At 36.9% G+C, this 27,924-nt stretch overlaps 3 protein-coding genes across 4 annotated transcripts in view; 2 read left to right on the top strand and 1 right to left on the bottom strand.

The window, feature by feature from the left end:
* Positions 1–55: 55 nt before the first annotated feature.
* On the top strand, positions 56–5,105 carry LOC111603214 (RRP12-like protein). The gene is made up of 10 exons (XM_023320712.2): positions 56–303; positions 367–908; positions 964–1,883; positions 1,952–2,836; positions 2,900–3,034; positions 3,108–3,540; positions 3,608–3,870; positions 3,931–4,124; positions 4,189–4,708; positions 4,786–5,105. The coding sequence occupies exons 1-10, from the start codon at positions 162–164 to the stop codon at positions 4,925–4,927; spliced, it is 4,176 nt and encodes a 1,391-aa protein (XP_023176480.2). The 5' UTR covers positions 56–161; the 3' UTR covers positions 4,928–5,105.
* A 273-nt stretch (positions 5,106–5,378) lies between these two features.
* LOC111603105 (transport and Golgi organization protein 2) lies at positions 5,379–7,901 on the bottom strand. Of its 2 annotated transcripts, none has more exons than XM_023320572.2 (4): positions 7,419–7,901; positions 7,233–7,355; positions 6,856–6,985; positions 5,379–6,473 (listed from the first exon to the last, which is right to left on the bottom strand). In XM_023320572.2, exons 1-4 carry the CDS (start codon positions 7,558–7,560, stop codon positions 6,020–6,022), a joined length of 849 nt encoding a protein of 282 aa, XP_023176340.2. In that variant the 5' UTR covers positions 7,561–7,901; the 3' UTR covers positions 5,379–6,019. The 2 variants fall into 2 exon arrangements, with proteins under 2 accessions (XP_023176340.2, XP_023176339.2); XM_023320571.2 differs by having other exon boundaries at positions 5,380–6,473; positions 6,856–7,078.
* An 820-nt stretch (positions 7,902–8,721) lies between these two features.
* The window catches only part of LOC111603230 (nuclear factor of activated T-cells 5), a 46,326-nt gene continuing 27,123 nt past the window's right edge, over positions 8,722–27,924 (top strand). Inside the window, exon 1 of the mRNA XM_030223468.1 lies at positions 8,722–8,934. Within this exon, the coding sequence (XP_030079328.1) occupies positions 8,832–8,934 (103 nt within the window). The 5' untranslated portion in view covers positions 8,722–8,831. The remainder of the gene's footprint in view (positions 8,935–27,924) is intronic.

Genomic DNA, 27,924 nt, shown 5'->3' with positions numbered 1-27,924 from the left:
CGATCATCGTTTTCAAATAGTCGATAATCCACAAAATATCGATAGAAAATGCGATACTAACAAAACATGTTGCACTGGCTAGGTTGAGCTGCACGTGTTCGATTTGGCTTTTTGAAAATTATAATTTAGTGCGTAGTGCGTCGCACTCACATCCTCTAAGAATGGGTAAATTTCGTTCGAAATTGAAACGCCATGGCAAAGGCAAAAGTTGGAGTAAAGGCCAATCGGCTGTATCGAATCCTGATCAAATGAAACATCGTCTTAAAGCAAAGTCGCGCTTTTTCCAACCAAATTTAAATTTGGGTAAGCCTAATGCGAGGTGCAACATGATTATACATAATTGATTCATTTTCCCACAACATACAGCTGCATCGAACTCAGCCAATGGACTTACCATGGAAGCCGTGCACAAACACGAGCAGCGGCAAGCCTACAATGCGGAGACAACAACGGTCAACGATGTCGCCGGTAGCCTTATGTCCTTTACACTGGAGGATGATGATGGTATGTCTGGCAGCGGCACACAGCCGGGCACATTTAAGACCTTCCAGACTTTTGCCTCCAACTACAGCAGCTGCAGTAATGTTAGCTTTAAGAAGCTGCTAACCGGCTTTCGAGCCTCCTCCGATTTGCACAAGGAGATGTTGGCTATTTTAAGCGCATTGACGGAAATAATACGCGAACGTGGCGGCAACGAGTCATCTACCGAATACTTTTTGCTACTTATCAGCCAAATCGAGGCGGCCAGCGAGGAGCGCGACATCATTGCCGGCGTTGCCTTACTTTCAATGGGCATCAAATCTGTGCCAGTGCCGGTACTGCGAAAACGCTTTGATCAAACAGCCGCAACGTTGCAGCAGCTGTTGCAGCGCTTCATTGAAGCCAGCAATCAATCTGTTATACGATATGTAAGTAATTGTACTATTACCGATACTGAAAACTAAAATATGATCACTTTTCCAGCTGATCGGTTGCATGTCTGTGTTGTTGCGTGCCCAGGACTATGCGACATGGACGTACAGCTCAACGTTTCAGTACTTTGACGCGCTGCTCGCCTTCACCATACACTCGAAGCCTAAAATACGAAAAGCGGCACAACATGCCGTCGTCTCAATCATACATGGCAGTTGCTTTATGCTGCCACCAACAGCAAATGAGAGCGAGGCAGAGAATGTTAAGGATGAACAGCGACAGACATCTAAGATCAAGCATCATCCAGCTAGCAATCGTGTGACGAAATTCTGTTTGGCACAGTTCAAGCCCGAAGTTTTGGCCAATAGTCAGACGACGGTTTTGCATACGCTGGCATTGCTAAAGGACACGCTGGCTGGCTTTCGCACAGAAGACATACGCAGCGTTTGCGAGCATCTGCTATCCATAATGACCGCGGCCAATGTTATTGTGCGCACCAACTGCTTCCAGGCGTTACACTCTCTCTTCCTTACGCGCAGCGTTAATCTGAATGCGACACTGTGCGCCAAACTGCTTGTTGCCATACACGAGTATCGGCCGGATCGCAGCGATGTACGTCAAACGCTTGCCTGGATCACAGTGCTCAAAGAGGGGCATCTGCATTTGGCCACTCTGCAATTGGATTTGTGCATGCAAGCGCTTCCGCGCCTTTTTGAGATTTGTACAACTGATCTTTGGCTATCGGAGCGAGGCGAACTGGTGGTTGGCGTGTCCAATTGCATTAAGGAGATGCTTCAGGATTGTGTCTCGCGTGCCTGTGCCACAAAGGAGCTAGCAGAGCAATATCGTCCAGCTGTGGCCAAAATAATTGGCGCTCTGCACAAAGTGCTAAATGCACCTTTCGGCGAGATCTCCAAATATGTTATTCTCATATTCTCCATTGTGTTCGAGGCATGTGGCAAACACTTTGGGTAAGTAAAACCATGAAGTTACAAACAATATATTATGTATATTAATTGATTTTTTTCTAATTAACCAGATCCGAATTGACGCCCTCGTTGACAACCATTGGCAAACGTTATGAGAGCCAGGGCGCCTTGCGTTTGCAGATTGAGCACACGCTGATCAGCGCCATTAAGGCACTTGGCCCAGAATTGGTTCTACGGGCTTTACCACTGAGCGATGGCAACGGCGATGTGTGCTTGGAGCGATCGTGGCTGTTGCCATTGATGCGTGAGGGTGCCAATGGTGCAAGCTTGCAGTTCTTCATGGAACACATTGTACCGCTGGCCCTAAAAAGTCAGTCTTACTGGCGGAAGTATTCGGTCGAGGAGAAGAACGTATCCAAGGCACACATTTATGAACTATTATGCTGTCAGCTGTGGGGTCTGTTTCCTGGCTTCTGTCGTCAGCCACGCGATCCGGAATATTTGCGCAAGCTAGCGCCAACACTGGGCGACGCCTTGGAGCACAATTCAGAGTTTCGTGCGCCCATCTATGATGGGTTGATGGAATTGCTGGATGATAGTCAGAGTCCTGAGTGCCATGCGGCTATAGGTCAATATGCACGCAACTTTCTGCCACGCCTCTTCAACATTTACACTCAGAAACCCAACACCAGCTATGAAGGTGATCAGCGCAAACGTGCTCTGGATGTAATACGCGCCTATATCGCACGTGCCCCTGCCGAAGTGCAAGCCCAGCTCTTTGAGAGCGCTCAAAACTTGTTGGCGGCCAGCGCAGTCGCCAGCTTCGAGTATGACGCTTACTTTGATATCAATGCGGCGATTGTGCGTGTCCAAAAGTGTCGTGGCATCGAGGCCTATTTCGAGAAGTATATGGCGCCCGTGCTGCGCAACGACAAATCCAAATTGGTATCACGCGACGAACAGAAGATGAAGAAACAGCAGCGGAAGACATACGAGTGAGCAATGACATATCCATTTCAATAAATTCCAGGATATATTCTTGCTTGTCATCCTATTAGATTGCTGCGTGAACTGATGACCTCAGATCTGCCCTCGTGCCAGAAATTCACTCGCAAAAATTGTATTTTATTGCAACAGATACTCCTCGAAGCATTTAACACCACATGTAGCGTGTGTCAAGCGTCTCGTCTACAGTAAGTGATGCTCCAGCTTAGATGATATTGAAAATGCAATTTGTAATTGAAAATATTTGAAATCCCTCCGCAGTTGCCTGAAATCGCTGCTGGACTGCCGCAGCAAACTGACATACAACGATCAGCTTGTGATGAAGGCCATTCCCGAGGCGGTGCTCAATTACAAGGAGTTCTCGACACGAAAAGAGCAGGTGGCTGAGCAGCTTATTAAGCAGATTGTAAATCTGTATCAGGAGGCTGGCAAGATCAATGAGTTTGTGGACATTCTAACAGCTGGGTTTACAGGCGACGAATCACTGATAACCAATACGATTCTCGCCTTTCGTGCTGTGCTTCAGCAGCAGGGCCAACACCTGACTGTGAGTACTTTGGAATTTGTGCTCGAGCAGATTTCGGTGTTCATAGTGCAGAAGTCGCGACATCAGGCCGAGGCAGCCGTCGCCTTTCTCATTACATTCATCAAGGTGATGCCCATACCACTTGTGGCTAATCATTTGGAAACAATTGTAAGTGCAAGCTCATGTGTGCATAATTTGGCTTTGACTAAATACTCTAATCGCTGGTCTTTTGCAGATGCGTTCCCTGTCAGCAATGACTAAGGATACGAAACGATATTGCCGCATACAAATTGGTTACTTCCTCAAAAAGCTGTGTAAACGCTTTAGCACAGAGGAGCTGGCGCGTTTTGTGCCTGGCGACGATGAGGTAACCCATCGACGGCTCAAGAAGATACGCAAGCAAATGCGTCGTGATACACGCAAAAAGCAAAACGAGGAAGCCCAGGCCGAGAGCTCGGATGAGGAGCTTATCGGCGATCTTGAGCAAAAGAGCTATACGTAAGCCTCAATGACAGTTTCTTTTCATGAACAGCTAAAGCAAAAATTATCTACTTGCAGCATCGATGACATTTTAGCAGATTCGGACTCAGATTTGCCAGAGGATATGGAAACTGAAGAGGGTGGTGCAGCTGCCAAGAATCGCTCGGCTAAATCAAAGGCCAAGTCAAAGCAAGCGCGTAGCACTTACATACGCGAGGATGCCGATGAGATTGTCGACTTAGCCGATCTCAAATCTATTGGAAATGTGCTGAGTAAGATTAGTTTTGTAAGCTCAACATAATTTACACTCTAATGTATTGGCATTTCTCTCTGCAGCAAGTGGCTCTGCTGCTGCTGTTGCGACTAGCAAACAGTCGAGGTCGAAACCACTGCTGCCCAATGGCGGCTTTAAGACTGCCGATGATGGACGTCTCATCATCAGCGACAAGGCGCTACGTGGCCAGAAGGATGATGCAATTGATGATGGCTCCGACAGCGATGACTCCTCGGCTGATAGCGGCCATGAGCCGGGTAGTGGCAATCCCAAGCGCGGCATGGAAGAGGACTCCAGTGATGAGGAGGATCTACAGAAAGCAACCAGCGCCAAGCGTAAGCGACAGGCCACCGATGCGCTAAGCATGCGCTCTGGAAAGACAAATGCCAGCACACACAAGGGTATACATCGTTCGCTGAATGCCGCAGCCACTGATGCCATGTCCGTCAAGTCCAGCGGAGGGCACAGCAAGATAGCTGGCAGCGAGTACAGCAGTAAAAAGGCCAAAGGCGACATGAAGCAGCGCGGCAAATTAGATCCCTATGCCTATATACCGCTGACACGGAATACGCTGAACAAACGGTTAGTCACAGGCCAGCAGACCGACCAAATATTAACTTAATCATTTAATAATAAAAAAAAACTTTTTTCGATTGCAGCAAAAGGGCCATGAACTCGCGAAAGTTCAAGAGCGTCGTGCGTGGTGCTGGTGGAGATGGGGGCGAAGCGGCAACTGGGACAGGTGCGCGTGGAGTTAGGGGCAGCAGCAAGCGCGGACGTGTTACCAAGAGTTACAAATAGGCAGCAATTATAGTGGATCATAAAGATAACCTGAATAATTTCTATAATTCGCTGTTATTTTGCTATAAAACTATATAAAAACACACACAGATATATATATATATAAAAGATTATATATAACGAAGCACTTAATCGTTGAAAAGAAACACTCTGAAGCGTCAAAAGTTAATATTTAATAATTTACAACTATTATATGTACATGAACCGAAAAAAATACGAGGTTTTTATGCTATTGTAATCTCGTTCACAGAGAATCGTATGATTTTATAATATATTTTTTGTTCAATATCTTGAGTTGGCTTAATATAAACTTTTATATATATTGTACTTGTCTAAGTACACATAGAAATTTATATATTTTGTTGAAATTTTTTTTTTCTTTTACAAGGCATCTTTAATATCAGTTGTTTTTCGTTTAGTTACTTGTGTTTAGATATATATATATATATATAAATATATTTAAATTAGTTGCTTAAGGTGATTTGGATATTGAACTGGGGAGATTCGAGTTCGAGTCCTAGCATAGCCATTGTTTTACTTGTTAGCAGCATATGATCGTGTGACGCAGCAGATCATCAGGTGACAGATAAATCAAATTATTTTTATATAAAACTTAGTGGCAAGTCACCTAATAGCACACTTCTGTCTGTCTGTAGGGTTTTTTATCTTTGAAGCGAATTACAGCCGCAATTATAAAGATATAACTTAATTATTAGTTACACGTAGTTTAGGCATGTTTTTATAGTAATATTTGATAAACATATACAAGTGAACATGATTATATTTAATTGTAAATTAGAGTCGTGAGTGAGCCTTAGAGATCTAATTTACTAATATTGGATACAGTCTTAATCTTTATATTTTCATAAACCATTTTTTGTGCTGCTGACTTTAGTGAAAATTCGTGTCAAACTTTTATTTAAACATTATTGAGTTGTTTTTATTTTTGGCTTGAGTCAATGTGTTTTGTTCGCTATTTTGCATGTTAGTTTAGTTTCGTATGAGGTTATTGTTTCTGGAGTTGCTTTCTATAAATATATAATAGACTACATCTTCACGTTCGAATGTCTTAAGTAAGAGAAAATGATTTTCTTAAGCGCTTTTGAATTGTTTTTCGATATGTGTGCGCTCCCATTCGGCGCTGGGGTCTAGGCCACGCATGGTTTCCTCGATGAAATGCAGCTTGTTGTTCGCATCGACCAGGATGAGCGAATGGGTGCGACTGCCATAGCCGTGCTCGGAGATGTGCACATTTAATGCGCTCAGCCCTTCACCCCAGCTGGGTGCGCGTCGCTCCAGCTCTGCATCTGGCCAGAATTTGTGTTTGTTCTTCAACAGCTGGAGCAGCTCGGCGCTGAGTGTATCAACGTCCGATTCGCCGAATTCACGAACAATTTGTTCGAAATGCTTGCGGCCGTACTGAACCTTTTCAAATGGACTGTCCGGCAAGCTGTTGCCAAATCCATAGCATTGACCCTGCTCGAACGGCAACAACGTGGGCGGCACGTTGCTCAGCAGTTTGATTTGAGCCGGCTGCGCATCTGAGCTAAAAAGCAAAAAAAATATATATATAGATATTAGAAAATAATATCTAATTAGCATAATTTAGAAAGTCCCACTCAAATTCGTATTTGCTCCAATTCCTTATCCACTCGCGCTCTCACTAAGCAACAGGTAGCCAAACTTACGCACACTGGCACATGTATGTGACAAGGACGTGTAAGTGTATGCGTGCATGCGCTTGCCTTGAGGAAGTTATTGCCTCCCTTACTGAGACCAACAAGTGAGAGCAGCGAAAGTAAACAAAACATGGCGTATGTGCATCGGATCTCTCGCTCGATCACATTACGTCTTATTAAAGGAAGAAAGTAAGGGATGCGAGCAAAGCAATTACGAAGCTGACATATATATATATAGATTGCACTTACCCAATCTCAATGGACACAAAATTGAATGCACTGTATTTGGTGCAGTCGGCCAGCAAACGCTGATTATAATTAATAATATTGTGTTCAATATCCGTTTGACTCACATAGCTAGCCACGATCATGCCGCGTCCTAATAAGAAATGTTCGTTATTTGTTTGGCGTTCTTTGTGCTCTTGGCAGCTGTTCTTGGTATTATTATGCGGTTGCAAAATGTTTTTGTGCGCTTCGAAACAAAAAAATTTCATGAGTTATCAGTTTGTGAAGGAAGAAAGGATGTTATAATGGATTAGGGTTAATGGAGCCGAAGTTAATGGTTGAATTTTGAGTGTGTGCGTATGCATGTGGACGTGTGTGTGTGTGTTGTGTATTGTTTTTACCGACTGCATTGCGCGGCTTTGGCTCGCCAGTTAGATTGAGCAGTGCCCCCACTTTGAAGATGCCCTTCCCGTTGCCAATAGCCAACCAAGTGCCACCCTCACGCCCTGGCTCCAGATCAATTCCTACGAAATTTGATATATTTCATTGGATGTGATGCGCCTGGCGTTCAATTACAGAGTACTCACCACCATAGACGTGACCCCCATTTGACCATTCGCCTGCTGTTTGTGTATCGCGGGCAAAGAACTCATCACGATTGGAGGCCAAGATAAGTTTATAGCCATTGACAGTTGGCTCTGAATTAGCGTAGAAGAATATGACACACATGCTTGACACTCACTCGAAATTTGACTAGCTTCTGTTCTTAATAATAAATGCGCTGGAAAACGAATTAAGTCAGTCTCTCTTTGTTGCTATTGTTTATCAGGAAATTATCGCTGACTCGGAATTATCTTATCCGTGCCACGCTCCCCGATTGCAATTGACCGTATAAACTTAGCGATGGCACCACATAAAACTTAACCGACATTATACCTAGTAATTTGGTTAATATATATGTATTGGATTGTGTAATTAAATCACACCCGCCTGTATTTTGTTGTCTTTTTAATATGTTTGTTTTTTTATATTTTATTTTTATTTTTGAAATTTGCATTGCCAACTACTGGCAAAGTTGCCAGACAGTCGGATGTTTATCGGTGCCTACAAAACTTATCGATAGCTTGTTTGCCTGCTCAGCCCTGGCACATGGTCAACTGTTTGTGATCCGGCAACGCCGCTCAACCAGTTGAATGCAAATGGGCCAGCGTCGTACTAGAATTTGATCAAGTATTTATGTTTTTTTTTCAAGTGCAAAACGTGTGTTAATTTAGAAAACTTATACACAGAAAAAGTGCAGGCTAGGTAGCACACTTTAAGCATAAAATGCATGAGCCGCAAGCTACATTAGGACGTAATTTAAACGAATTTCAGACACACATACCTAAAAATCCAACACACACACAAACACGCAACGCGTGCATAAACATATGAGCAAAGCATAGAAAAAACCAACACAACAATAATAACAATAACGTGAGCAGCAACACTACTAAAATAGTGTACAATAATATAATTGATAAAGTACAGAGTGAAACGAAAGAAACCGAAAAAAGGGAACTACCGCAACGGAAACAAAAGGCAAGCCAGGCGCGATTTTCTTCGTCGGTGTCCCTGCGTCAACACAGAGAAAAAAATTGTTACTAAAAATAGCAATAAATAGACAAAACCCCGCAGTCGCTGACGTTTGCTTCTTTCGGACTTTGGGCCTTGCCTCCGTTTTGACAGTTACCGTTAGCCTGTTGGATCAAGCAACAGCAGCTGCAGCTAAAAACATAAAGACAAACTACAAATAAATAACTATAAAGTGAAATTACGCTATATTTTGGTGCCTAGTTTTTTGTTCGCTTTGTTTTCGTTTTCGGTTTATTTTTTTTTGTTTTTGTTTTCTGTTTTGTGTTTGCTGCATTTGTTTGGACTCGAAATAAGAGCAGCAGCCGCAGCAGCAACAACAACGACATCAAAAACAACAATATCACCAACAAACACGGATCAACACAATGCTCTTAAAATTCACAAAAACCAGTGGAGCCGGCGGCGCGGGTTCGGGCACCAGTTCATCGATGCAAGCGACCACAACGTACGCGGTGCGCGGTGGAACAGGTTTGTTGTTGTTATATTATTTTATTTCTACATTTTTGGACATCAGTTTTTGCCCTCGCTTTTACCTGTGCCTTTAACTTACATTCCGATACAAACATACGTATGTATGCACACACTAATACATACATATATACATACATGCATTGAAGAATGCTAGAGTTGTGCGTTTGATTTTTGATAACGGTACATTTTCACTACAACAGCAACAAAAATAATAATGAGTAAAATTGAACAACTTTAGCTAAGAAAATAGTTTGTCGTTGATTTTTTTCTTTTCAATGTGGGCGCCTCCAAGAAACCCCACCGCATTGGCCGTCATCTGTGCGCACGATTGTATACAACTCAAAGCATCGACATCGTTGCACAGTGGTTAAAAACAATAGGTTTTCTAAATAATTTCTTGGCTGTCATAGGTATACATAATAATTATATAGAAATTGATACACTTATATAAATATAAATTGAGGGTAGTACATAAGCATGTATGTCAAATCAATCGAGGGTTAAATTTTGAATTTCTGCTTATATTGAGGCCTGAGTTTCTATTCATTTTATATTTCATCAGAAATTTAAATATTACAAACCATATTCAAATTAATACCCTGCTTCAATTTTTTTTGCGTGCGAGGGACATTTATAAGCCGAAACTCCCTTAAAACTGATGTTTGATCAATAAATTCGTCCCACTGTGCGATGGCGACGGCGACGTTGACAGCACGTTGTCCGCTTGTTGACTATATTGAGTATGTTAAAGTATTGCTTTCTATGCATGTACATATGTATGTGTGTATGTATGTATGTATGTATGTATGTATGTATGTATGTATGTATGTATGTATGATTCTGTCGGCTGGGTAAGGTTGTTTGCGTAGCTTTTGCGTAGGCCACTCGGCACACGTGGCAAGCACGAAAGCAACAACCAACTAAATATACACACAAGAGCTCGACCATGTAATACCCTGCACGTTAAATAAAAGTGAGATCGGCTCTCAAATATGAAAAACTAAAAACTATTAAAATAATATTTTAAATAAAAAATATATATATTATAAATAAAATATATTTTATTTCTGACCCATTCACAAAATGCTCTTGTTCATATATTGGTTCTATGCAATGGTGTCTCTTTAAAATATTTAGTAAACAAAATAATATATAAATATAAATATATTGTTCCAAACATAAATTTGATCTCAAGATCAAAATAGAATACAATTTCGATTGAGAAAATTGAAATCATTTAATAGCCCGAATTGCATATACCTCACATATATACCTAATTGAATACTGGGTATATCTTTATATAGAGTATCAACAATTATAGCAAGGCCCTTGTCGTTGTATTGATTAAAAAGCATAATAATAATGGCTCACAAGGATCCTTTGGTGCTGCCACTTAACGATGGCTGTCGATTTGAGTGTTTTGTTGTTTGTGTATTTTGTGCTTGAGCACCGCAAGTGCGGCAGTCAGTATCCTGTGTCCTGTCTCTGTGGACATAGCGCTCCTCGATGTTATTCGACAATGTTTACCAATGTTCATTTAATAGAATTTAATAGTGTCTGCAAGGTCGTACCGGGCGGGGCGCCACCTGATGCGCTGCCACTGGCAGTCCTTGACAACAGCGACATTAGCTAATACAAGACAGGATCAAATGAGACACGCGCCACCCACTTCAGTTCGCCTTAATCTTAGCCTAAAGCTTCGATACGCATTTAATTCACTTCAATTATTGCCATGGTTACAACAATTTTAATTGAATCAGAGATAATCTTATTACAAATTGGGATTCAACTTTAATGCGATGCTTAAGACTTATTGCTCAACGAACAAATTTTCAGATAAGATTGATATGGTTTCAATGCTTTGGAATATCTATTAAAACCAAAATGTTGTCATGAAGGATAATATATATATGATATGCTCTTAGTGTTCAGACTATATTAATAGGGAAACTGCTCAGCTTCACCTACATGTCACCCATACTCTAGCTATATTGTTGTATGACAAGTTCTCTAGTTGAGCTATGTGTGCACTTTATATTCAGATATAAATATGTTTTATTTGTAAAATATCGATAAATATCGATATAATGACACATGCATTGATATGTAACACATTTCAAAGATTGTCTGTAATTTAAGTTAAAATTTATAAAATATTTACTCGCTTTCGCATATACGGCAACTATTTAGAAATTAGAAATCAATAGCCGAGCTGATCTACGATTAGAACTGCATGAGATTCATCACTATTATCAATTATCGATAACTTTTTCATTGACACATATATCGATCTTAATTAAAAATATATAAAATATATAATATAACATCAGTTATATACATATCAGTTATATATATATATAACATCAGAATTTCTAAAAGCTCAGACGATACCAATACCCATTTACCCTAAGATCAAAGCATAACAAGTTAGTATGCGTGTGATTGTGCTGAGTCATTGTGCCTGTAAGCTAAATAGCTTGACACGTGGCTTAGGGAATTTTTAGTGGGACACTCCCAACTGGAGCATATGCAAAAATCCTTAGTGGAATTCTTTCTTATTTCCGCCATGCGGGGAAATTTTCTGGTCATGTTTTCTATAATCGTGCGATCTGCAGCGCATTATTCATATATAAAAAAAACTGTTTCAATTGACTAAGAATTTAAGTATATTTCGCTTAAGTCACACTGTCTTTAACTCTCGCACCCTCTCTCACGCGCTCTCTCTCTCTCTCCCTCGTCTGTCTGTCTCTTGCTGCCAAGTCTCGTGATTTGAGGTAGTCATAGCAATTGCCGACGACAAGTTCGCCTTCATAGTCTGTCATCTGCTTACCGCCGTTAGCCCCACCCCCGTTTCTGGCTTATTAATGCAATTTTCTGCTCGCTAGATTAGTTAATGATCGAGGGGCGTTGTCGCGACTTGGCTTTTCAGGCAGGTTATATTGGTATGCAAAGCTACAAGCTATCAAGTCACAACATCCTAAACCAGACCGACTTAGTCATGCTCTAAGTTGTAACAAGTTTCAGTTGGCTTGATTAGTTGCACTTGAAGATAGCATTAATGTTATGTATTTATAAATATATATATATTTATTATGTATTTACTAACTTTTTCCATCTGCTGCTCAAACATGCAGCAGAGCATTGCGCAGTCGGCGCGGCTTAGGTGTTGCTTTGTCACCTGTTGTTCTTTAGCTTCTACATATGATTATTTAGTATATATATGTATATACCTATATATATATATATATATATATATATATACATACTCATACATATGTGAAACTACATACTTTTTTTTTTTGGCGAGCCCACCTCAATTAAATTGCTGTTGCGGCTTTTACAGCCAGACGAGCGAATAGTTCAGACGTCTCATATGGAAGTCGGCAATGCATTCATTATTAGATATTCGCATTGTCTTTCCACATGCGAGTGTTATTGTTGTTGCTGCTGCCCCCCTTCTAAGTCAACGAATGAGCAGAGTCAGCGTCAAAACAAAATGATTAGTGCTTATTGTTGTTATTGTTGCTGTTGTTGTTTTTTTCTTGCTATTGGGTTTTACCTAGTGCTCGCTTTAAATTAATTAAATACTCTACGTTTTGTTTGTGTTTTTTTTTTTTTTGTTATTTGTAAGTATTCATTAGCTTTGTGTCTCCTTTTGTGTGTGTTTGCCCGAATGAGTGTCTGATGAGCTTTATGCGTTTTTTCAGACGAAATATTTTAAAATAAATTGTAATGCTTAAGCAGTTATAATATATATATATATATATATATATATATATATCTTGCATATATATATATATATATATATATATATATATATATATATATATATATATATATATATATATGCAAGATATATGCATGCATTTGACACTTTGTATAGGGTATTTAGCCAAGTATGTGTTTGCCTTAATTTTTAACTGTTTTTTGAAAGTGGGCTAAGACACATATCCAGTTGATGAAGGCAACTAAATACAATGGCAGCAAAGCCAATAAAATGTAATGAACAACATCTTTATGGCGATCGCATTAAGTGAATTTAGTGTGTTCGTATTCGTATATATTGCCGCCGATAAGTGACTCAAGATGAGCTCAAGCGAAATGTGGCCCAAAGGCGCCTTGCACGAGATGAGACGAGACGAGATATAATGTCTGGGTGATAAAAGAGCAAAATGCTTAAATCGATGGGCAATGCCAATTAAGTTAGAAGCGCTTTAGTTGCAGTGATTAGCGAACGGAAAGACTTGACTAAAGTAAGTGTGAATAAAATTCAATAAACTGTTCTTTCAGTTGGGCATAAGCAGAACTTGGTCGTTCGTTAGACTAGATACTATATAGAGATAAATTTTTGTAGGTGTTTGAAGTTTTCTTTTTCTTTTTTTCTTTTTTTTGTTGGCATTTCCGGTTTAAGATTGAAAACGTGCCCCAATCAGGATTTTAAGCTCTTGTCTAAACTTCGTATTGTTCTGATTGGAAAACATAAAATAAATATAAAAAACCAATATTTAGCTGATTTGGCTTTAAGCTCCCAGCTCTCAAGTGTTAAACTAAGTAAATAAAATTGCAAAAATTTGGCAACAATATTTCCATGTGTTGAAAACCATCTAAATTTGATATCATCCATAGGCAATATACTGGGATAAATCTATTGATTGGGATGCGATTTAATTGATTGAGATCAAAAGTTTTCAGATTTCTGTTTGATAAGTAATCTAATAAACTGTAATTGCTAGTTTTGGCTAAGTTTTTTCTTCCATTTCTCAACGAAAAGAGCAAAGGATTAAAGGTCAGCTCCGCTCGTGATGGAGCTTGGGGCAGTTGGGCGGGCGACGGGCGAACTGATCACTCTTAATTGTTTAATTTTGGAGCTTGTGGCTAAATTATTGCGTGATCGTTCGTTCGGAAATAATACTATTTGTTGTCATTTCACATGAGCGATAAATTCCATTACATTGCCCGATTATTATATTCCATAGTCGACAACAACAACAACAAATATCTGTCTAAGGTCAAAACGCAACACTGCAAAATGTTTCTTGGAAATTAATCGACGTCAGACAACGGCGAGTGCAACCGTCTCTATCCCTTCCTCTGCCCCGTCTATGCCTCTGCTTCTCCCTCTCTCTCGCTGTACCACTTTTTATCCGTGTCTATTACAAAAGCCAATTGGCTGTTATTGACGGAGTGGTGTACGGATTGGATGCCCCGGAAATGCCGTCAGTGAAAAAAAAAAGGTAAACAGGCAGGTAAACACACATTGTCATCGGGCGATCGATGCCGGTTTGTGACTCCCCATATAGCCGGTTTTATAATATTATTTTCTTCCAATATTCAACTGCAGTTATATTGCCAACAAATGTTAGGCTATCCGAACTAAATCATAAACTTTTTGCCATTTACATTTGCCTCGTGCCAATAGTTAGGAAAATTCTTTGCCACAATAAGTAAATTTTTGAAAGTCTAGAGAAATAAATATATAATTTATATTTATCTCATAAATATTATTAAGAGTACATATTCAATTATTCTGGCTTAGTGAGAACAGTTTTCATAGACGTTTCTTGAATCGTCTAAGGCTATAGACCTCGCAACGGAAGTTGTAAGCAGTTTGACGTCAATTGTGAGCAATCGACACTGCGGTGTTAATTTTTTAAAATTCATATATTATTTTATTAATCAAATAAAAACGATTTGAATTTAGATGCGAACTCTCTATATTAAATTATTATAATAAAAGATAAATAAATATATTTGGCAGCTGAGTGAGGGTAATAACATAACGTACCATAAACAGCTAAAGAGTCTTCAAAACACAATCTGCAATCGGATATGAGCGAGAATTTATTTCTAAGCTTTTTATTTTATAACTAAAATTATATATATTGAATATATAATTGATGTATATTCCATACAATATCTATGTAATTTTAGTGCTAGGTATCTTGTAGTCGAATAATTTCTGGTAAGGATGTATATTCCTTTGAAAATTGAATTATCTTTGTTTTGAAAATTAAAATTCGATTTATAATTAATGACATTTTTGTGGTTGGCGCTTAATATTTTATTTATTTATGTGTGTGATTCATTTTGTGCTTTCATTAGATCAACTTTGGTTATATTAGTTATATGATTGGAGCTTAAACTCTATGTTTGGCTTAATATACGATATTATTATGCTTAAAGTCTGTATAATACACGAGACGAGATATCGATAATGACTAACAGATGGGAGAGTATTGCATTACAATGTATCTATACCTTATTTCTCTTTTGGTATTAAGCTTTTTGAAATCGATTGAAATCGAGCATAGCTGCAGCAAAGGTATCAGTCTCCGAGGTAGTCCCCAGTCAACTGTAGAGAAATTTTGACGCATAGCTACAAATTGACAAGCCAAAACAAAAAGCAGAAAAAATGGCAACAAATCGAGCCTCAGCCCAGCCTTCAATAAATATCAAGTGAAGCCCTGCCCCAAACGCTACGCATTTGCAATGGGCGGGGGCAGAGGCCGAAGTTGTGCAAACGAACGAGGAACGCCGAACGGCGAGCGACCAACGATAAACTGAGCCCCGTTGTCAACGGCTCTTACTAACTGTTATTTAGACTATCTGGAATAGCTTACTGCCAGTTATTTAGATATTCGTAAGTTATTATTTTCTTTCTTTTTTTTTTCGCTGATTATTCGTGATTGTTCTCTGGAAACTGGTTCCCAACTATTTCTTTAAAGTTGTTATAAGCCAAAAGCTTTATTAATTGGTTTTATCCAAACACTATATAACTGTTTTCAATCGTTGATCATAATTTGTTATCATGAAAAGTGCAAATGCAGCGAGACGTAAACTATTTAAAGGTATATATAATATATTCTTGATAATGAAAACGCTATATGAACAATCTGTTCATATCAGAGAAAGTATAAGAACAAGATTCCAGATTTAGTACTTACAGTTATCGATCAAGTTCGCCTCATATAATCGATAACTTTTACTGATTTTGAAGCATATTTGGGCCTTTAAGCTTTAGTCGTCAAATTGTTTTTATAGCTTCTACTTGATACGGAATCTTTAAATTTTTGTATGGGCGCAAAGTGAGAAAATTTTATTTTTATTCAGGGTATCGTTTAGTCGGGCACTCCCGAGAAGAGCGCTTTTAATTGTGCTGTTTTTTTGTCAGCTTTATAATGTCGAACCGCAATAACAGATCACGTGACGCTTAATGTGGGTGTGTATCATCTACCGAAAATCGGTAAAAGTGATTAATGGACATTTATTATGCCTAGAGTATGTACATCTGGGCATATATACCTGTATACCTGTCTGCCTCTCTACCTATGTATTGTGCCATATTGATAAACACGCGCATGAATGTTTGTTCCTTTTCTTAATATTGACGTGCTAAACGAACCAATTTTTGGCGTTGTTGTTGTTGTTGTATTCCATTCATCTAGCAAATAATCAAAGCACGCCCCCTTAGCCAAATTTGTAGATACCCTCAACCGTTGGCTTTTGGGGGTATACATTTTTTTGTCAACATGTATGTAACTGACAGAAGTGGGCGTGGTCGAACCAATAAAGCTTTCTTAAACGTCATCAGCCACAATCTGTGCTCTCCGTATATAGACTTCAGCACTTAGGAGAGCTAGAGAATTGAGACTTCACAGTTATTTATGGCTTGGCACGAAAGCTTAGGGTAACTTCAAGTCGAGCACTTCCTACTAGAGTATTTATTTATTTTGATTATTTATTTCAGAGATAAGAGCGAGAGAGAGAAAGAGAGCAGGCCTAGAAAAATATATCAGAACAAAGCTGTAAATTAAAAACATTTGATTTAATTAACTAAGTCGAGATATTTTTTATAATTTTAATTGTTGGCGCGCACAATTATTTCGTTTTGTTGTTTGCATAATAAGCATGGCGAGCTATGATTACCCTATTATGATCGGCACATGGCATTATCAGTTTAGTGCTAGCTTTTGCATTTTATTTGTATGACTCAACCCACTGAAATGTCACAGAAAGGGGTGCAAATTAAATTTTAATGGCCAACTAATTTGTTGGCAAATATAAAAAAAAGCAAAAAAAAAAAATAAGTCCAAGCAACAGCAGCCAAGAGGCAAATCTCATTGCCGATCTTTCGCGCTGTCTCGCTCTCCACTCACGCACGCGTCTCTATCGCTCATCTACTCTCGTCGCTCGCTGTCTCTTTCGCTCTTGCGCTCTGCCAGCCTTTACAATAATTTTCTGCGTCGTCTTTTTGCGTTCTATATGCTTTTCTTATATTTGTTTACAATTCAAACACACTCACACACAGAGTAGTTGTTGTTTTTATGCGCAAGCGCCACAAAAAAATTAACAATAACAAAAGCAAATGGCAATAATAATGAAACGCGCTCTCAAGGTTGCAAAACATTGGTGCTAATTTTTCATTCAGTCAAACAGCAGTCGAATAGACGCCCTAGATCAAATTTTTTTAAATCATATATAAATTCTGCATTTAGAACTGAATAAGCGAATGCTGAGGTATGCGTAAATAGTGGAGAACACATACTAGAGAGAACAGCTACGCGGCTACCCAGCATCTCTGGTGCCCCGAGTAGATAGATAGATACACTTAACTTATGTATCTGCAGTAATATATTGTAGAGAGCACTCGACTTGAGTATATCCTGTGGCTTTATTGACTCAAAGTCTTACACTAATTCCAGTCTAAGCAGAAGTCGTTCGTATTCAAAAGTGACTTTTGAATTGTACATTAAATATATATACTAATTTAAGCAATTGAATAAGGAGTTCGATTAGCTTAAGATTTTAGAGATTAGAGTTAGAGTTCAATAAAGTCTTCGTAAAGCAAAACTTGGGGCATTGAAAATATTCTTAGAAACTAACAAAATAAATTGAGTTTTTGGAATTTTTAATCATTTTTAGGGTGGCGTTTGATTCGGCTCTCCACATGTATATAATCAATTTTCATAAGCTTAAATGATGTTTTCTGATCCTTTTTTCCAACATATGCTTACAATATTCTAGTGGATTTAGTTATGCAAAGTACATTTCAGTATTATATGCAATGTGTTTAGGGTTGTAAAAGCCTTAAGAACACTTATCGAAAATGCTCTTCTATGCACTTCTCATAAATCGTATAGGCTAAGCAATGTGTGGAGATATTTCTTTAGTATGTAAAGGATATATACATATATAAGAATGTATATACATACAAATATGATCAATCTGAATAAATATTTTATATGATTCATTCATTCAATTTGATATAAATCTAATATTTTGTATACAAAATACAAAAATCTCTTCTTCAATTCAGCAACATGTGTGTGTTCGTGTGTACTTCGAATCAAATATTTTTGTATTCAATATTATTCATTGTCTTGCAGTATGCAATTGAATCAAACTTGTTCGTGTTTATTCGGCTTGATTGATTGATTGATTGATGCTAATTCAAGTCTGGCCCAAAGTGCAGTTTACGTTGAGTGTTAACCGACTCGTAAATACCCACGAAACAAAGGAAGCTCAAATACTTTAAGTGCTTGATAAATGAATGTAAAATTTTTATATATCAAAATCGATAATTATCGATCATGATCGATATTTGAAGATTAAATATTTGAGCTAAAATTGATGTCTATACGAAATGCTTTCTATTAAATGTCATCTTCCCATGAGTTCAACGATGACTCCAAGCCAATATACCCTTTTTGCATTTACAATAAACGTAGCGTGTGTATAGTGGCATGAAGAGCGATGCCAACATATAGCAGCGCATGAGAGGGTCACGTGACCAAAAGAAAAAGAAAGAAAGAAACAAATGTAATAATAAACGAACAACAACAATGGCAATCAGCAGCAACCAGACAATCAAAGCAACAACAACAACAATTAAAAACTTAGAGCATTCTGTAGTAGTTAAACATGTTTCTTGTTGTCTTTTGGCACATTTGTCGCTGTGGCGCGCGCTTCGCTTGACAGTTCGATTCGGATTTGCAAAGTACGTCATTGTTGTAGTTATCTCATCCCATCCCATCCCATCCCATTCCATCCCAATCATCACACTTCTATTTCGTGATGAGATCGCGATCGGACGTGGAGAGCACAAAAAGTACTTTACTCACTCCTCATTGCTAAAATGTAAACAAAATCTTATCAATTTCAGTCGTCGCTGTCGTCGTCGTTCGAGTCCAACTGGCTCACAGCTCACGCCCAACTCATAAAGATACGCATACCCTACATATATATACATTTGCATACATCCATACGTAGATGTACATACATGAATACATAAGCACATGCATAAGTACTTATACACAATTGAGGTTTGTCTCGTTCGCTGTCATTTGCCATTTACCGTCTAGCGAATTTCACAATATATCGCGAAATTTAAACAAAGTTCGAATACATAGACACTGCACACGCACACACACACATACACATACATAGTATATATACATAGTATATGTACAAACGAATAGAGAATTCAATTCGTTTCTTTGCTTTGAATTTTATTAGATTTAAATATTCAGTTTTTTGTAATCAGTCTAGGTTTCATTTCTATTAATAAATATTAAAAATATATTAAAAAAAAAAATACTATTATTGCGAATCTAAATGTATGTGTTTAATGTTTTCATAAATGGTTTTATACAACGGCCTGTCTAGAAATTCATTTAATCACAATTTAATTGAAACTTGTGTTAGTCATATAATTGCTAAAAATCCTAATGGAATGAAGATAATATTCAGCTAGATTTGTGTACACATGTTCCCAAGTTAGTAACAGGGAATATAAATTATAACAAACTATGTTCATCTTTATGTTAGTTTCAAATTCTATTCAGAATATTGTGTTTATCCCTGAATTGTGTTGACCAAAATTTAGGCACTACTATTTTAATGAACACAGTTTTTTATATGAAATAATTTGTAAAGCTAATTTTTTGAGCTTCATTTTTGCATATAAATATAAAATAATAATTTTCATATTGATTGATAGGCCCCCACTGAGCAATATCCTGAACGTGCTCCATAGTCTATGGTCTAAGAGATAAAAGTCTAGGATAAAAGAGTTCAAACTCGCTCTTTTATAATTAAATTGCCATCACATCTTCGCCTTAAATCGAACCTATATACATCTCCTCAGCCACAAGCATCGCCGACATTTCATAATCCGCTCCTGAGATGGTAAATCCGAAACTAAAGTGGCACAATTCAATCCCATTTTCAATGCGTGCAGCTACACCAGACAGCTATAGTACCTTACACTGCTAATCAAAAAGTATCACCAAAAGCTTCATTTATTAAAGAGTATAATTTTGGAACTCAATGTAGATATTAATGATTATCATATCATAGAATATTGACAGCTATTTCTACTTGGGCAACTTTGAAATGTTGAAGCTGCTTTTGAAAATGATTCTTTTCAAGTTCATTCATTGGATTTCTTTGGGATTTAGATATGATTATATTTTGTTTGTTTGTTGGCTGTGCTTCAACTAGTGAGCCAGACACAGCGTGCCGCCGATTTCCCAATAAAATCTTATCAGATTTAATGATTATTTTTTGCTCTAACGTATTTGTCGGCACTTGTTATACTCGCTCATGAGCGGAGCAGAGTATATTGGTTTGTATTTACAAGAGGAAATCGGAAATGATCGAAAAATATCACAATTTCTGAAGTTGTATAAAAACTATATTTGCTCGACTTTCTCTAGAAATGGAGTTACTATATATTGTGGGCGTGTTATATCAAAACTTTATCTGCCACAGCCCCTGCTGAACCGCAGCTCCACAGATAAACTGAACTTTTTGAAGCTTGGCCAATATGAAAATATCGTTGCGAGCATAATCTGATTGAGCTGATGAGCCCCGGTCGAGTATTATGCAGTCGGTTGCGTCCGACTTCGGCATTCTAACTCGTTACGAATCGTTTTCGTTTTCGTCACATTTGTTACAAGTTCGGCGTACGCCAAACGTTACATGTCTGATGTCAATGCCATAGAGAAGTAAAACTATTTACACACACAGGCACACGAACACGCGCATAGGCAGCGCTAGACACACTTCTACAAACATGAAATTTGTGCCTCAAGGCGGACAGCATAATAATAATCTCCCGCTCAGACTACACGAATTGATAAAAGCAAATTATTTATAAAAACTACAACAAGAATTCGACAAGCCGAAGTAGTTAAAACCGGTTCAATTTCGTTCAGTTCTGTGATTGGGCATACCCAACTATACAATGTTATTTTATTTTATTTTATTTTATTTTATTTTTTTTTTGATAGTTATTGACTCTTGATTAACTTTGGCAAACAATTAGAGTAAGTAATAGTGCCCTAATCGGAACAGTATGACAAAGGCGCAGTAGCCAGAGCTTTTGTCTATGTCACTTGCCGGATAATGGTCTATCTATTAATAATTGTTGCTTTAGGTCTTTACAAACAGATCTATTGATCTGGTAAGCTATAAAGAAATGAAACACTCAGTGTTTTCCTATAAGAAAACCTTAATTTAGGGGACATATTTTATATACAAATTTAAAGATTTATTCTATTTATTATGTGTCTTAAGATATTTTCTGGCTATTTCATTCCTTTACTATTTGGATTAGGCAGACTTATATATATATTATATTATAATATACATTGTCAACTTTGACATATATCTATACTAAATATATATATGTATAAGTTAAAGGGTTTCTTTTGTGAATTGTGCAAGATCTCTCTTTCTCTCTCTCTCTCTCTCTCTCTTTATATTTGAAGCTAATTTCGATCAAATTCTGGGTTATCAGCCTTCGCATGCGAACTAACTTTATTTAAGACTTTTGAATTCACATAAAGAACACGTGATGCAAGTGAGCGGCTGTCAGATAGCCCGGAAGTAGGCCCAACCAGCATCACAGCATAATCGCCCAAAGCACACACACGTTCCTCTGTGTCTACAGCCACATGCGCGGAGATTATATTATGTATGAAGTCTACGAAATTACAATAAGTACGACTTTGTGTTTATATACCCTGTAAGAGTTGAAGGATAAAGAGCATTAACGATCTCGTGTTGTTTGTGTATTGATTGATCGAAATTATGTTGAACTGACTTTTGCTCTCGTTGCTCATATATCAAGAAAAGTCTACGTTTGCCCAGGCGAATCAAAGCGACAATATCAATAAAAAGTTATTCATGTGAATCGTCAGGTAGGGCAATGCTTACCAATATTAAGTGCAGGGTATTCCAAGGTCTGGCATTATCCATCCAAAGGCATCTTATGTTTTTCTCTCTATCCATATATACACTATATACATATATATATATTTGTTGGCTAGCTTATCGCAGTTTATGATCGCATTTACCGGCCCATCCTGACTAGTGTCAAAATAAGATTATTCGATTGTTTAGCTGTTGGGGGTAAAGCACCGTCTGTGCTGACGTTTGAGGTAGCTGACGATGGTTTATCAGATGAAAAACCTCAACACAAAACAAGTAAGAGTACTCTAGTGGGCAGTGTCCGACTAGGAGATACCCTGAACACTGCCCAATCACAACAAATGCTTACACATACGCAGCTTGGGCTGAACCACTAGTCGAAAAATACTCGGAGCGTGATAATGACGTATAGATGTGTCCTTTGGCTCTCTATTTTAAATGAATGTTTTTAAATTTGGGACAACAGGGGAGACATCAAAAATTCTGTAATATTCACAGCGATCTATATAGTAAATTGGAATTTTCTTGCTTTTGTGGTGTTTAATGATCGATTTGTATCGATAATATAAAGATGAGAAAAGTTATCGAAAACTATGATAAGTCAAGTATCTTGCTTGTGTAGCATGCAAGAGATCTGAGAGATTAACAGACATGACTTGATCGCCTCCACTCGTCTTCCTGATCAATATATATAATTAATGGGCTCTGCCACACCCCCTTCTGCCTGACACATAAATTCTTAGAAAATCAATACACCCACAATTGGCATTTTTCATGGGTTCAAGGTGCCAAAACCGAGTGAATGACACGTGCAGCTCGACGTGGAGGTAAAGCATTTCAGTTTTACCTAGATGTATTTACTTTGGCAAGAAACGAATTTAATTTGTACTTTAGTCAATATTAAAGGTCAAATGCCCAGGTGTTGATACCTACAAACATATATGTATGCATGTATATATATATATATATATATATATATATCGTATATAGTCGTATCAAAATAATGGCAATATTTGAACAGTCGATCTTAAATTCTCATGTAGACGATAATGAAGTCAATGGCAATGGTGGCGAGTGAAATTTGTCGATTAGGCTGGGTTGCAAATTGACAAGAGTAACATAAATGGAATAGCCATCAATTACCAAATTTAATTTGCAATGTCTAGCCGCCAGTTAACAGACGAACAGCGCGTGCGCGACATGTCTAACCGCAGCGCAACAGTTCTGCTCGCGTCGGCAGCGAACGTCACTGTTATCTGCGCTCTGTTATTGCTCTTGTCTTTATAGTCGTCTGTGTCTGTTCATGCGTTTGACAGATGACTGAGTCGGCAATGGCGGCGACGGCGGCATTCGTTTTCTTTGTCTCGTTTATATACGTAATCCTACCCTGTAGTCCAAGACAAGCCAGGTATATTTTAGTGTAAGTAAAGTGGCTTAAGGGCTGTTAGTGCTTTGTGGGCAAGTTGAGTTCAGTTCATCAGTTAGTGTTAACCTTATCAGGTCAGTACGTGGAGGACTTAGCTAATGTTAAACTGTAAATTAACTCTAATGTCTATTAATTTATTTCTCAGTTATTAACGATATTTATAGATGGCTTCACAAATTTCATAGATAAATATCTCAGTTGGGTCCTGGGTATCTTCAAGTCACGCTGTCTTTAATTGCACTCCTCAGTGCTACAGTGCGGCTATAATTGTATCGCTGAGCGAAGTAATTACAACAAATTAAAGCAAATTAATATAATCTTTTGATAGTCGAAGTTGTTGTTTATTCTGAAAAAAAAGAAGGAAAATATTTGCTATATAGATATCTATCAGACATTTTATGATCAATAATTGCGCGTAAATGCCCTAAAAAAATCAGAAATGTAGATCCATAAAACCTATTCAATAACAAAAAATTAAATACCTATACACATACTGTTCAAATACGTACATATATACCTATATATATTTTTTTTAAGATTTTTAATTTTTCCTTTGTTAGCTTTGAATTTATTGTTGCTTTGATTGTTGTTGTTCAAACAAAAATATTTACATCAAATGCATCGAAATTTGTTGGCCTTTTTCTTTGAATACATTTTATGGCACAATATTTATCATTTTTTCTCTATACCCTATAACTATAACAGTGGGCTGTATGAATGGCAAGATTTTGCAAATATCTTTAGCAAATAAATTAATTAATTGTAAATATTCAAAAATTCCTTTATATAAATATTAAAAATATGAAGTATATATTTTTAACTTATAAAAATTTGAAAGAATTTAATTTATTTTATAAATATATAAAATATTTTATTTTATATTAATATTATAAATATATTTACATAATATTTTTAATATAAATATAAAATGTAAAATAAAATAAACTATAATTATTATTATCACTATTATTATTATGCAAAATATTTTTTTTAATGCAATATATAGGAATTGTTATTTTGTATAGTTTTTAAAATTAGTCTTGAAAACCCACATATTTAATATATGTAAGAATTGGATGTATATTCCCTGTTATAAATTCTCAATTTTAATTTTTTGTTTTCTCGTTTCTGTAAAAAGAAAATAAATAAGAAAAAGAGAAGAGAAAGAAAAACAGTGGACAAAATGTTTTCAACATTCTTTTGACTTGCGGTTCGTATCTTCTGCTGTTTGATTTATTTTGGGTTATGATATTGGTTTTGGGTTCATATTTGTATTTAGTGTTAGCGTCTGTCGTATCGCATCGTTTGGGTACCCGAAGTTGTACGTATGCAGATGTCATACCGTATAAAGTCCACGATGCGTACGTTAATCGAAATTTAAAATGAATCGTACGAAATCCTGAGTGAACATTTAACATTATTAAGATTTTAAATTCGTTGTATTCACAGACATATATATATATAATACTTATATACAGCACTGTTCAGCACACACATTGGCTGTGAAATGCTTTTCGGCATTCAGATTGAATGAAAATAGGGCCAAAATGGACATGGATTTTGTGGCTTAGATCGAACGGGTTCAAAACGAGCCAAAACGCAAAAGAAATCGGTGAGAAAAACAAAAACAACTGACGTATTCGGTATACAAAGAGTACAGTTCAATAGTATGCTAAAATTGATATATACATATATATATATATATATATATATAAATATATTAATTTTGAATGAGCGGTTATCTTAATGTAATGTATAGCCCTGTGTGATTAGGTGATAAAAACTACATATTCATATATATATATTCCTATATTCATGTACAGTTTTACATCTGCATCTTCTGCAGTCCTTTTTAGTGTCTCTTAGATCTCATAGGTTCCATAGAAACTATTCCAACTTAACTTAATAGCTTCCAGTTTCTTATCCTTGAGTCTTATCAAATGAAATGAATTAAAATTATGAAAACTCTTTAACTTCATTTTAGACGTATATATCCCAAGTTTGTAACAGAAACACTTATTAAAATAATAAATAAATATGTGAATTTCAGTATTTGTTTCAAATTCTTTTTAAAATATTGTATTTATTTATGAATTGAGTTGGTCCTCAGCCGCACTTTAATTTTTATATATATATATAATTTTTACATATTTGTATGTTTCTGTTACCAATTTCGTTTACGCTAAGAATGATTAGGAAACAGAAGAAAGTGACAATTGAGGATCGGCTTATTAAATTGCAACGACTTAAGGTGCATTTGGCATTCATCAAGTCATCAGAGCGGCTTGTAGTGTGCCTCGTTCCTGATACCGATGCCCGGACGATATGCTAGCTAGCCTGGCTATGTCCATGTCCATGTCCATGTCCATGTCCACTTCCTACAGGCAATTACCGATCTCATATGTATGTATAATTTATAACATTTTTTGTGATGACAGATGATCATCGCTGATGATTACAGTTGTCGCATTTTCGTGTACTTTTGATTGTATGTTTGCTGCTGTTGTTGTTGTCGTTGTATTTACCCATGAATGTATTATATTATACCCTACTTGGCAAATGCGTGGCGATCCAATCTAACTAACTAGTACAACAACAGAAGATAAAACAGCAAAAATCTGAGATGGGTTCAAGGTTAAAACCTGTACTTATTAACACGGTTTATTGTACTTTTGTAAACTGCAAGCAACAAAAAAAAAAGTAAAATAAATATATAAAAAAATAACAACAACAACTACAAAAACAATACAAAACTGAATTAACCCCCAAGAACATTGGCGTCTATAATTATTTATACGATGTTTCATTTGTTTTGGAATTTTTCCATTTTTCAATTTTTTTTATTAATTTTTTGTTGCTGTTTTTGTTTTATATCGTAATAGGCTTGAAATCAAGCAACCCTAGTAATCAAAATTAGGTTATATACTCTGGATTCATTGTCCTGAATGTTACATATAATCAGATATATACGACTGGTTGAATTGGATTTGTTGATCGATTATTTCAGTGAGAATCCCACTTCAATCAACTTTAAGTTTTTAAATTGAAGTTCTAGCTAGTTAAGCGTAGAGAGTTAAGCAGAAAGAATTGGATTTCTATTTCAGGTATAGTTAGTTTTTTTTATATTATTCAAATATTAACTGTAATTCCTAAAGCTTGAACCTGAACATGGACTTATATTAGTTAATCCGAACTTTGTTAGAAACTTGTTAATACATTTGAAGTTTTAAGGGAAACTATTCAAAAATATATCTAAAAAAAAACTAAACAATTCTAACTGAAAGTAAAAAACAAATTTAGATAATATTAACTTTACCAAGTACAATAACTTAAGCCAAATGAAACGATGAAAAATAAAAAGATACCCAGTTTTTGTTATTGATAGAATGCTCATAACTAATTTCTCTATACACTAGCTGTATATATAAAAAATATAATTAACTTAAGCTTTAGTATAGAAGTAGCTTAGAATATTTTAGTGGCGTACTATCGACTGTATGATGCCTGAAATAACATTAAACAATAGGCGAATAAATAAAGATTTTTGACACGACACGTGTGTAGCTCTATTTACAAAATGACGAAATTCTGGGCTATTGAAACTGATATCAAATACCAAATATATTGTTTTTGCAGTTAGCAAACGTGTGCGCAAGCTTAACTATTTGTTTTTAGTGCCAACAATTAATTGTTGAAATAAGCTAATTCATTGTCGGTTAACGCTGCGTATGAGTTACATTTGTATATTAAAAAAGCTTCCTCTAACGTTCGTCAGTTGATGTTTCTGACGCGCGCATTTATTTTCTTTTTTTTTTTTCATTTTTCTTTTTTTTTAACACTCGACACTCATTTTGAATGCTGTCCCCCAAAAACGGTCTCATTATCACGATAATAATGACGACAGGGACAGTGAACGTTGATTGTGATAATGATTGAGGTGCGCGACTGCGGCTGTGGCTGCGGTTGCGGCTGCTGCTATGGCGACTGCTACTGTTAGCTGATTATAATTTACATGTGTTGTATTTATTTAGTTACGCGCTATTTTCCTGTTTCTGTTTGCTCTTATAATTTGTGCTGAACAAAATGATATTTCGGCGTGCATTGTCGAGCCCCAAAGATCCACTATCAATTGTATCTCAAGCGAAAGTTCTTTTAACGAATTTGTTACCCTAACAGGTTAAGGTATTCTGATACTGGCAGACACTATGAACGATAAATAATGTATGGTAATGGACTATTTACATTGAGATGCAATAAACGATATTACTATAGCTTATACACTTGCAATGTCTAATATTGCATATTATCAGCAAGGGTATTTATTGGTCGTAGTCAAAGTTGAGTTT

Source organism: Drosophila hydei, unplaced genomic scaffold (genome assembly GCF_003285905.1).
Source record: "Drosophila hydei strain 15085-1641.00,03,60 unplaced genomic scaffold, DhydRS2 tig00000211-arrow-pilon, whole genome shotgun sequence".
Taxonomy (NCBI): domain Eukaryota; kingdom Metazoa; phylum Arthropoda; class Insecta; order Diptera; family Drosophilidae; genus Drosophila; species Drosophila hydei.
Note: the sequence above shows the minus strand (reverse complement) of the source record. Positions and strands in the feature narration are given on the sequence as shown.

What these genes read in the sequence shown, in the direction of transcription:
- LOC111603214 (XM_023320712.2), top strand. Translation starts at nt 162, where the DNA reads ATGGGTAAATTTCGTTCGAAATTGAAACGCCATGGCAAAGGCAAAAGT. An exon ending in ATCAATCTGTTATACGATAT is followed by an intron (nt 909 to 963) that starts GTAAGTAATTGT and finishes TCACTTTTCCAG; the next exon opens with CTGATCGGTTGCATGTCTGT. An exon ending in GCATGTGGCAAACACTTTGG is followed by an intron (nt 1,884 to 1,951) that starts GTAAGTAAAACC and finishes CTAATTAACCAG; the next exon opens with ATCCGAATTGACGCCCTCGT.
- LOC111603105 (XM_023320571.2), bottom strand. Translation starts at nt 7,560, where the DNA reads ATGTGTGTCATATTCTTCTACGCTAATTCAGAGCCAACTGTCAATGGC. An exon ending in AAAGCCGCGCAATGCAGTCG is followed by an intron (nt 7,079 to 7,232) that starts GTAAAAACAATA and finishes TTTGTTTCGAAG; the next exon opens with CGCACAAAAACATTTTGCAA. An exon ending in TTTGTGTCCATTGAGATTGG is followed by an intron (nt 6,474 to 6,855) that starts GTAAGTGCAATC and finishes TTTGCTTTTTAG; the next exon opens with CTCAGATGCGCAGCCGGCTC.